Source organism: Micrasema longulum, unplaced genomic scaffold (genome assembly GCF_059751315.1).
Source record: "Micrasema longulum isolate JH-2025_06_02 unplaced genomic scaffold, ASM5975131v1 h1tg000801l, whole genome shotgun sequence".
In the NCBI taxonomy this organism is placed as follows: domain Eukaryota; kingdom Metazoa; phylum Arthropoda; class Insecta; order Trichoptera; family Brachycentridae; genus Micrasema; species Micrasema longulum.
Window position 1 is genome coordinate 83284 of NW_028277993.1, and position 11598 is coordinate 94881.

At 33.9% G+C, this 11598-nt stretch overlaps 1 protein-coding gene across 2 annotated transcripts; it reads left to right on the forward strand.

The window, feature by feature from the left end:
* The first annotated feature begins 4605 nt into the window (after nt 1–4605).
* On the forward strand, nt 4606–10762 carry LOC148278979 (uncharacterized). Of its 2 annotated transcripts, none has more exons than XM_088230623.1 (3): nt 4606–4724; nt 6396–7106; nt 9019–10762. In XM_088230623.1, the coding sequence occupies exons 2-3, from the start codon at nt 6440–6442 to the stop codon at nt 10080–10082; spliced, it is 1731 nt and encodes a 576-aa protein (XP_088086749.1). In that variant the 5' UTR covers nt 4606–4724; nt 6396–6439; the 3' UTR covers nt 10083–10762. The 2 variants fall into 2 exon arrangements, with proteins under 2 accessions (XP_088086749.1, XP_088086750.1); XM_088230624.1 differs by having other exon boundaries at nt 4619–4720.
* Nucleotides 10763–11598: the final 836 nt, after the last annotated feature.

Here is an 11598-nt window from a genome sequence, read left to right on the forward strand (position 1 = left end):
TGATTACTAAATAAGACGTAATTTGTAAGATTAAGTTAAGATCTAGGCTTAAATTCATTGTGTTGTTTTACAAAATAAACTGTTCAATTTTAGTCATACATCGTGTCGTCACTAAGCAACCCTTCTTATCAATTTTCATTCATTTAAAGTAAACTTCGCCAATACGAACTATAGAATTTTCTATACAACTCTTTATTTTATATATAATATATAAAATGGTCGGACGTATTATGCGGGTATCGAAACCATTAAAACATGCAGAGACATATGAAAAACTTAACAAAACATGTGTCGTCCCCAGCAAGAATACTGTACTCCTATTTGGTTACTTTACTATAATGTTAGTATTAATAGACTAGAAAGGGTCCAACAACTTTTTTTTTAAGCAGGTCGACTATCGGTTAAACATTAACTTCTCTAACTGAGCTGAAAGTATGCAGTACCATGGAATAAACTGTCTTAAAAATCTAAGAATAAAGTTAGACCAGTTATTTTAATACAAATTAATAAACAATAAAATTGATTGAACTTTCATTCCGTGTGCCATCTAGACTCACAAGACAAAATCTTCTGTTTTACACAGAAAACGCGTCAACAAACTATTTGAAACAATCTACAATACCTAGATTATGCGACCAATATAACAATAGATTTACCGAGGCTGATATTTTCTGTGACAATGCATGTAAATTTAGGTCAAAAATCATAGAAATTTTGAGAGAAGCAGATATTTAACTTTATTATTATATAGGTACATATTTTTTTCATTTCGTTTTTTACATTTGTTTTATTTAACATAATTTACATTATAGTTCGTATAAAAATTCTTAAAATTTCGTATCTGGGGCAAATAATGCGTGGAGAAAAGTACCACTTGCTTCATTTAATTTTGAAAGGCAAGATTGGGGGTCACAGAGGGGCTGGAAGAAGACAGATGTCCCGGCACCGAAATATACGAGACTGGACTGGCTTCATGACTGTGAAGCAGATTTTCCGGGCAGCACACGACAGAGAGGCTTTTGCTTGGGTGATTGTTAATGTTGGGGATACCCGACAGGGCACTAAGAGAAGAAGAAATTATTGTATTACCTAAGTGTAAACAACTTTTTTGGTGTGTGCATACTGTTGTTTACCCAATAAAAAATTATATAAAAAGATTTATTAACTATTACGAGCATTTTGCAGCGCATCTCCACCATTTAATTGAAAACATAATAAATACAGATAATATTAAGCGTGGGAGATTTTTGAATAAAAGATTTTCTCCAACAATGTTTGAGTATGTCCAAATGCTTGCAGACTGGCTGGATTTCCTCCCTAGGGAATTATTCATATTTAAATTTATTTCAACAGAGAGGGAAATCATTTTTGAGAAGGGAATATGGAAGTCTAAGCATTTACAGGGCTTATGACCTGTCATTGGCTGGTTTAAGTGGCAACTTTACACACTGTAACATTTACCATTCTGCCCATGTTTAAACATCCGCATTTCATCAACTCTTGCATCTGTTGACTTTTGTGAAGTAAAAGAGCTGAAACCTTTATCACGTGGGTGAGATTTATCCGGCCGAACCAAGCCACCTGCTAGGCAACGCCTGAAAACAATTTTACAATTATTATATTTCTTCTTTTACCAGGTAGTTAATTTAACAATGTTTGAGCATGTCCAAATGCTTGCAGATTTGCTGGATTTCCATCCTAGGGAGTTATTCGTATTTAAATTTATTTCAACAGAGAGGGAAAACATTTTAGAGAAGGGAATATGGAAGTCTAGGCATTTACAGGGCTTAAGAAGATATTCCCTTTTCAAAAATGTTTACTCTCTCTGTTGAAATAAATTAAAAAAGATTTTCTTATCATACATATAACTTCGTCACAAAATTCAGTAACCTAGCAATTTCGAATTAGTTCTACTTATGGAATTCTAGATTCATTGTTACCAAGGGATATAATAACATATTAAACATGCAATCATCATCAGTGACGCTACAACCATTAAATTTAGTGAAATATGCAATTAAATTACTAAAGCATGTAAAAAATGGTCTAAACCTTAATTTTTCCTATATTTTTGTACGCCGCAAAAACACGATCCTTGAGAGAAAGAGAAAGAAGAGAGATAGATGCGTTATAAATGTGGTGCTGGCGCAGAATTTTACGGATACCAACAGCCTATTTAAAAAAAATAAAAACCTTTATTAGCATAAATAAACAATACATTCAGTAAAAAAAATGGAACACTCAAGGTAGAACTTGCCAAAAAAGAGTCTGGCTCTTTTGTTTGGCAAGTTTACAAAATAACATAAAAAAGAAACAACAAATGCAAAATAAAATAATAAAACAAATAAAAAATTTTAAAAATTGAGAAAAAAATAACAGTAAATTTATAAACACAGGCACATGTTAAACCAACATCTTTATTTTCAAAATACAGTTAATGTTAATTATGATAAGAAGCTTTTTTTAAATGTATCCTTACATTTTCCGTAATGTATTTCTTGACGTAGATTTTGTGGTAAATTATTGAAAAGCTTCTGTCCTAAATGAGTATAATGATGTTTGGCCGTGGTAGTTTTAATTCTCTGAATAGAGCGAGGCATCCTGTTTTTAACCTTCCCGTAATACGGTCTGATGGGAGGTTCTCCTTATGCACCTGGAGCATACAACACTTTCCGTAGATATCCTCTACTCTTAAAACACTGATATATATATATATATATATAGTTGGATAATTTATAAAGCGCCATTTTTGTGAAAATCACCTCAAGGGCGCTGTACAATTAATAAATATCCCAGTACGTCTTGCAGCTACAGAGCGCATGGACGGTTGGGATTCTAGTTCCTCGTTTTCAATTAAGATCAATCAAAAATTATAATAGATAGGAGCTAGATTACAGGACGTCTTGCAGCTACAGAGCGCATAGACAGTTAGAAATTTAGCCCCCATTTACACATTTTAAAAATTGACAAATAAATTTAGTGTATTACAAAATAATAATAATATGAATAGTAAAAAGGAGTAAGATTACAACACGCCTTGCTGCTACTAAGCGCATAGACGATTGGAATTCTAGACCCCGTTTACAAAATTAAGGTATTTTAAAGTTGAAATATGAAAGCTAGATAACCAATCATCGTGCAGCTACAAAGCGCATGGATGAGAGGAATTCCAGCAAAGTTAAAACAATATCAATAAATCTATAAAAAATAGAGTATAGTAGTAAATTGGTCAAGTGTTCATACCAAGAAGTAAGCAATAAAAAACTAAATAAATAAAGCACTGTATCAACTCCATGGTTAACAAAGGGAGATAGATGTCCGAAGAGAATCTTTTGTAGACAGTAGGTAGATATCGTCACCATGTGGTCCACTAGGCTGCTGGAGAATTTCTGGAAACGCACGTGTGTAGACCCCAGGATTACGCCTATTGTTCCAACGACTTGGTGTCCATTTTGGTCCGTATTATTTCGTTTTATGAGACGCAACATTCCTGTTCAAATTCACTTCTTTACATGTATATTACACAAACGCGTGTATAAGCGGTTTGATTTATAATTTTGTATATTATTAGAAGGCAGATATTTGAAATATTATGTATTTATCAATAAATGTCAGTTCACTTTTAGTAGAACTGTTGTAATTTTTTAATTATGGGTGTAGTGTTCTAAATAGCAAAATTTAGGTACTTTCGCGTCAAAAACTGATGCATTCTTAAACGGTTTTAAAGGATTCATATAAAATTTTATGATTTTAAGGTTACAGACGCACTATTTTTGTAAGTTTCCATTGTTCACTATTTGTCACATATTTTGTTAAGAATAAAGTATAAAACAATGCTATTAAATAAATAGTCTTCTTTTTTCCACTGTTTGTTGAAACATGACTACACTACTACACACTAATGATTTATAAACATAAACTCATTGTTTTCTAACATATAACAACTTATTTTCAGATTTATTATAAGATTATAAGCTACGGTTGGGGAGGAACTATATTTCACGCCCAGCCCGTACGGTGGCTGAGCGTGAACGTTATGTTTCTATAATCTGAGAATTGGGTATTGAACAGCGACTTTCTTCCACTGTGCAAATCTGTGTTCTCGGGTACTTTGGCTACGTTACGAAGCGAAAAGATAACGTGGAAAAATTAGTGGTGCAAGGACGAGTAGAGGGAACTCGCTATCGCGGTAGAAACTTACAAGATGGACGCGCTTGATAACAGAGGAAACTGACGTCCCTCTGGAGGCTCCAGAAGCGCTGAGGTGAATCCCGATGGCGTGTTCTCCTCCTGCCAACGTGATTATGACAGCTCTACCAAGAGCAAACGACTAAGGAGAATATAAGAAAATTGAAAGCTTATATGTTAATAACAGGTGAGCATGGACACAAATCACTCGCGGTAACTGCATACGCAAAACTAATTAAACATTATAAGCTATTAGACGCAGCTAGGCTTTGTGGGTTTCGAAGGAATTCGGGTTTTTTATATTTAATGGGGTCACCATGACTGCACATTGGTGTTTATGGATTAAGAAATTACCTTTCATCCGAATTTCTTCGCTTTTTTGTAGATTGGCTAACGTAGTTCAATTTGTCTGTGGTTCGCCTGTCAAACTCTAAGCTGTGCGCGTCCCTCTTGGCTCGTGAATAATAAATGCACAAATTACAATATTACTGGACGAATAAACAAAGTTTTTACTTATAAATCTCCGCAAAAAGTAGGTAAGTAACTAATCCAATATTTAAAGTATTATTTACAACATATTTATATTATATAAACAATGCATAAATCACATTGAATCAGTCCTTATTCAATTATCCTTAGTCAATTATTCTTATGCTGATATAGAGTCAATGTTCAATATTTCTAGTCTACAAAAACGTAGAACAAATATTGATTCCATATATATGTTCGGCATACATGGTGTAATCGATGTTCCATCATTACCGGTCAAATTCAATATTCCGACTCGTTGGTTGAGAAACTATAAAGTACTGTTCATCCATCAGCATAGAACAAACTATGGACTTAATTCTCCAATGACCTGTCTTTGTCGTATTGTTAACTCGAGACACGATCTTGACTTTTTTGGTTTACGTTTACAGCGATTTAACTAAATAAATAGTCCAGATCCCTTGATATCCGATGTCCCTTATGTTTGTCAATGCTTCTTTTTTTTTTTTTTTTTTTATATTTTTAACTTTTCTTTTATTTTAGTATTTAAACCCTATAAATTGTATAAACGGACAATGTTCGTTAATAAATAAACAATATTTTGAGTTTGTCCAAATGGCTCAAAATTAGACAGCGGAGAGACTATCACTCCCTCTCACTTCTGTTCAATGTACTTCATAGTTCTAACGCTCCTATATACCTGCGTGAAAAATTTCAACGCTTATCAGTTCATGGTTTACCTCTTCGTTCTAATTCTCAAGGCACTCTCTTAATACCAATCCACAATTCCTCTTTCTTCTCTAACTCGTATAGTGTCCATGCGGCTTGACTGTGGAATCATCTCCCATCCACCATCAAAAATGTTGATACATTATCTCTGTTTAAATCACGTCTGCAGAAACATCTCCTTTCTCTTCCTTAATCTTTCCTCCTTTCCTCTTTCCTCTTTTTTTCCTTTTTCCCATTGAGTAATAGTTTCGATTTAAGGTAATTTATTACGTTTATTTCTATTTTAATATATCTTTAGCTTTTTAATCTTTTTTTCTAGTGAATATGTTCTGTAACTTAAATTATAAAAATATAACTTTTATTTTATTGGTTGGTTGGAAGAAATTGCCATTTGGCAATAAGCCCACCAATGTACAAATAACATTTTGTACAAAAAGTTAAATAAATAAACAAATTAAATAAATAAGTGTAAAAATTTAGATATCCTTTAAATTTCCATTTGTGTAGTTTCTGAAAATACGAACGAAACATTTAAATGTTCTACAATTATATATATTTTTTTAATTGAAACAAGTATACAGTTAAAGCCCACACTGTAGTATTCATAATCTACTTTAAATCATTTAATTCAATCAGACCCTTACACCTCAAAGTCCGATTATCTCAGATTGAGAGATATGTCACTGTTGCTTTGGGCTAGCTAGAGAGATATACTGATAATATAATATGATCGGTTTTGATGGTTAGAAATATTTGTTCTCAAACAAAAAAACATATTTTTTTTATAATTTGTCATGCTGCGTTACTAATTCTCGAAAATAACGCATCATTTCAACATATTGGCTGCATAATATTTAATTTATATTTGTATCTACTTTTGACTCGTGGCCTGTTGTGGTACAAAAAAATGAACTATTAAAAAACATCGATTCACTGTGTATTAAGTAATTTATTGGGTATTTTAAAACATTAAAAATAATTCTTTTTAGCTAAATCAAAGAATAACTTTGTATCCGCTTTCAACACCAGAGTTATGGAAATCGCTTCAATGAAAATTAAGGTGGAACCGGGAATTGGCGACGTAGAAGGTGAAATTCTCCATACAGAAGAAGGGGCGTCGCATCCCTACAGAAGCGAGGAGCCAGGTGTTGCTACAGTGAAGGCTGAACCGGGGACTGGCGATATCGATGGAGATATCCTCTATACTGGTGAAAGGCCATCACATCCCTACAGAAGTGAAGAGCCAGGTGTTGCTACTGTGAAGGCTGAACCGGGGACTAGCGATGTAGATGAAGATATTCCCTATACTGCGGAAGGGGCGTCACGTTTCTACAGAAGCGAGGAGTCAGATGGTAGTACCGTGAAGATTGAACCTGGGACTGGCGATATAAAAGGAGAAATTATCTGTGCTGGGCAAAGAGCGCCACGTCCCTATAGAATCGACGAGCCAGGTGTTATAACCGTGAAGGCTGAACCGGGGATTGACGTGAAAATGGAATTTCCCCATTCTGGAGGAGGGGTGTCACGTCCCTACAGTACTGAGAAACTGGGTGCTGCTACCGTGAAGGCTGAACCGGGTAGCAGTACTTACCAGCCTAGTACAACCGTTGATAATATTATCTCCACGAATTCAGATATAAAAACTCCTGACATTAAACAAGGATGCTTGGATTTCTCTCGTCACGATGAAATTTCCTCAAGTAAGTAAAAAATGGTTTAAAATATGCATATTTTGAATTTGCCGAAAACAAGACGCTTCGCGCCCTGCGGGCCAAGCGGCACGCGTGACGTTTTGGTGACAAACTTGTACGCAACGTTTTTTAGAAGCGTAGTTAGCGGTTATAACGCGTGGCGTCAAAATGGCGCGATGCCAACTGCAAGCGGTTTTGTATGTGCTCATTTTCTAACCCAAAAATTATAAATAAAACTTGTTTTGAATACATTGATAGTTATATCATTAGAATCGTAAAAATCCGCTCTAAATATGTTTTATATTTTTAACGTTGTTCCGTTATTATTAAGAATGAAAACTCTGACGTTCTTAATACATATAATAATCAGAATCTATGCAATAATTATACTACTTCTGAACGTGTGGCTAGCTCGGTAGGCAAAACTCAAATGAACGGCGGCCGCGCTGCTCTCCTCGCACTATATGTTATTATGTTAATGCCTATACACCAACATAACAATGGTTTTACATTACACACGTTATGTTTAATGTGACTAATAAAAAATCATTTTTGATCGAAAACGATACCCAAGTCGCGCACATTGGAAAAATAACTATACATTCCCTCTCATCATTTAACATTTCAAAATTTTAAACTGTTACTTTTGAGTGGTGCACCACTAATGTGGTTTTTTGAAAAAATAATTAAACCAAATATGTTAAAATTATCAATATTTGTAAAAGGCAGATTTGCCGTATCTGTTAATAAAATAAATAAACAAATAAATTGCGTTACAGAGTATCAATAATCCACAGAAGTATATAATGAAATGAAAGAAACAACCTATTCCTTAATGATAGAGAGGGCGCAGAAAAAATTTCTGCGTTATCTGTATCTCAGAGAGAATGGACATTACCCGTGGCTTTTCCCGACTGACTTCTTACTAGGAATGCTGGGCCATCAATCATTGTTGAGGAGAAGGGATATTAATTTGGGTGTTCACTTTTTTAAACTAATTGGTGGTCGCATACATAATTCCGATATTCTGAATGAATTTAGTCTATTTGTCCCTGATAATTATCTTCGACAAAGGCAACACAGGTTGTTCTACCTACCACGATGCAGAACCAACCTGCCAATGGTTATGCTGGTAGGTAGAGCAATCGTGTTATTTAATCATATCGCCTCGGATGTCGATATATTTCATGACAGTGGGATTTCTCTTAGGAGGGCAATTTTCAAATTGTAATATGTTTGTCAATTTTACATTACTTTTTTCTCTCTTTTTTATTTAATAAATCTGATACGTATACTTTGTAATGTGTTGAGAGTTAATTGGATACTCTGTAATGTTCTCAATGTAACTAAAGATAAATAAATTAAATAAAACTTTTGAAATCATTATGCCATCGGCAAACAATATGTTGATTTCATCAAATCCGTCCTTTTAATCAATAACAAAGGTGATAAACAGTGTTGGACCCAAGTGGGAACCCTGCGGTACATCGCTAGTAACAAAGGAAGAATGGGAACTGTCACATTTTTTTACCGTTTGTGTTCTATCAGTTAAGTAGCAAGCACACAAGCTTCCTCATTAAGGTATAATGTTACTACATTCTCTTCCTTCGATTCATTATTAAGGTATAATGTAGTAGCTTTACTAAAAATCTTGCGTATCATTGAAACCGGTCGGTAATAAAATATAAAATGAGTCGTTAGACAACAAGTCGTTTTAGTTTCATATTTTTACTGTAAATAGTTATCACATAGATAGTGCTTCGAATATAAATTAACTTAAATTAAATTAATTTTTCAGTTAATCAATTAGTATAAAAATACTAATTGATTAACTGAAAAACGTTCATACTCATTTCATTTTTCATTAGTTATAAAATAAACTGTGGTTTAAACGATTACATTGTTTGTGTTTTTATTTCAGGTTCGCAAGCAAGTCAGAAATATGACGCCTGTTCGAAGCGTCCATTAAATTCTTCTGGAAGGATTATTTTGACATCGCTTATGTTAACTCATACTGGCGAAAAGCCATTATCATGCTCAGACTGCCAATTTGAATGTTCTCATAGCTCTGTTTTGAAATCGCACATGAAAACGCACAAGAAACCATTCATATGCTCAGAATGCCAAAATAAATTTTCAAGCAGCTCTGCTTTGAAATCACACATGTTTACCCACACTGGCGAGAAACCAATCTCATGCTCAGAGTGCCATTATAAATGTTTATACAGCTCTCATTTGAAATCACACATGTTAACTCATACTGGCGAGAAACCATTCTCATGCTCAAAGTGCCAATATAAATGTTCAAAGAACTCTACATTGAAATCACACATGTTTACTCATACTGGCGAAAAACCATTCTTATGCTCAGAGTGCCAATATAAATGTTCAACCAGCTATGTTTTGAAATCACACATGCTAATTCATACTGGCGAGAAACGATTCTCGTGCTCAGAGTGTCATTATTATTGTTCAACCGGATCTGCTTTAAAGTCTCATATGTTTACTCACACTGGCGAAAAACTATTCTCATGCTCAGAGTGCCAATTTAAATGTTCACACAGAAATAAGTTGAAATCACACATGTTTACTCATTCTGGCGAGAAACCATTCTCATGCTCAGAGTGCTATTTCAAATGTACACGAAGAGATAAGTTGATTTTACACAAAAGGACTCACAGTGGCGAGAAACCATTCTCGTGTTTAGAGTGCCCTTTTAAATGTTCACGAAGAGATAAAATGAACTTGCACATGTTGACTCATAGTGGCGAGAAACCATTCTCGTGCTTAGAGTGCCAATATAAATGTTCACGTAAATGTTATTTAACAAGGCATATGTTGACCCATACTGACATCAAACCATTCAACTGCTCCGATTGTGAATGTACCTTTACCAAAAAAAGGTATTTAATTAATCATTCATTAACTCACGTTGGTGAGAAAGTTCTTACAGTGAAATTACTAAAACTGAACGATATTCAATGACGTGAGGCCCCGACTCAATATAATGGATTAGAGTAGCTGTAACTATATTACCATGACAGCTGTACTTTTATAAATCGATCGTCTTTGTGTACTTTCTTGTTTGACAGCTTCATTCACTGAGACTTGAGATGTGATGGAAATGGAAGCGCCGCAATGGCTGACTTACCATTATTGTTTTATTTGGCTTTCGGGTCACATACGAAATGGGATGTGTGTCGATTATAATTATTTATAACTTAAATCTAGCCTCATAAGAAAAATTTTAATTGAGAACCATTTGGAATCGACTTGTAATTAATTTATATTGTATTAAAAATCAATGCGCCTACAACTATCCCTCAACATTTTAAGCATGTTTCATTATTATGCTACACCTTACTGCCGAGTGTCAAAACCTAACATTGTTTATTTTACTTTTGACCACCTGTTGGTGGTTTTTTTATTTGCGTTTTTATTTTGTGGCTGTTTAATTTTACAGTCCCTGGACGGGTCTATGTAAAATGTTTATTGTTGATACAATCTCGTATGCGTATATTGTCTTCAATTACAGAGAACAGGTAGAATTACATTGTAACGCTATGTATGGCCATTGAATTAAAATCAACCATATAAGTCTTCCGAATGGATCAAGACAAAATATAAACTCATCCTAGACAATGTAGGGGCTGTCTAATCAAAAAGACGAAATAAATATAAATATGAAGGTCGACGTTCAAATCGACCTCAAGTGAATTATACCCATAAGTTTCCATTCAATAAATGCCAGAGGAAAAGGACATCATTGAAATAGATAAATAAATAAAATACCCATTTGTAAATGAAAAATAACTAAATAAATAAGTAGATAAATCAACTATTATGTTTATTTATTTATTTAACTTTTTGTACATAATGTTATTTGTACATTGGCGGGCTTATTGCCAATTGGTAATTTCTTCCAACCAACCAATAAAAAATAGTTATATTTTCATAATTCAAGTTACAGAACATATTCAATAGAAAATAAAGATTAAAAAGCTAAAGATATATAAATATAGAAATAAACGTATTTGTTTATAAATGACCTTAATTCAAAACTATTACTTAATGGGAAAAAGAAAAAAAGAGGAAAGAAGGAGAAATTAAAGAAGAGAAAGGAGATGTTTCTTCACACGTGATTTAAAGAGAGATACTAAGTAATAATCATCTTTAATAGTGGATGGGAGATGATTCCACGGTCGAGCCGCATGGACACTATATGAGTTAGAGAAGAAAGAGGAATTGTGGTTGGATATTAAGAGGGTGCCTTGAGAATTAAAACCAAGAGGTAAACCATGAACTGATAAGCGTTGAGGGAGGTATATAGGTGCGTTAGGACTATGAAGTACATTAAACAGAAGTGAAAGGGAGTGATAGTCTCTCCGCTGTCTAATTTCGAGCCATTTCAGTTGCCTACGATAGTCAGAAATGTGGTCATATTTCCTAAGACCAAAATTCAACCCAATACATGTATTCTGAAGTCGTTCAAGTTTATATG

Coding starts and splice junctions, on each gene's coding strand:
- LOC148278979 (XM_088230623.1), top strand. CDS start 6,440: ATGGAAATCGCTTCAATGAAAATTAAGGTGGAACCGGGAATTGGCGAC. Junction 7,107..9,018: donor TCACGATGAAATTTCCTCAA/GTAAGTAAAAAA, acceptor TTTTTATTTCAG/GTTCGCAAGCAAGTCAGAAA.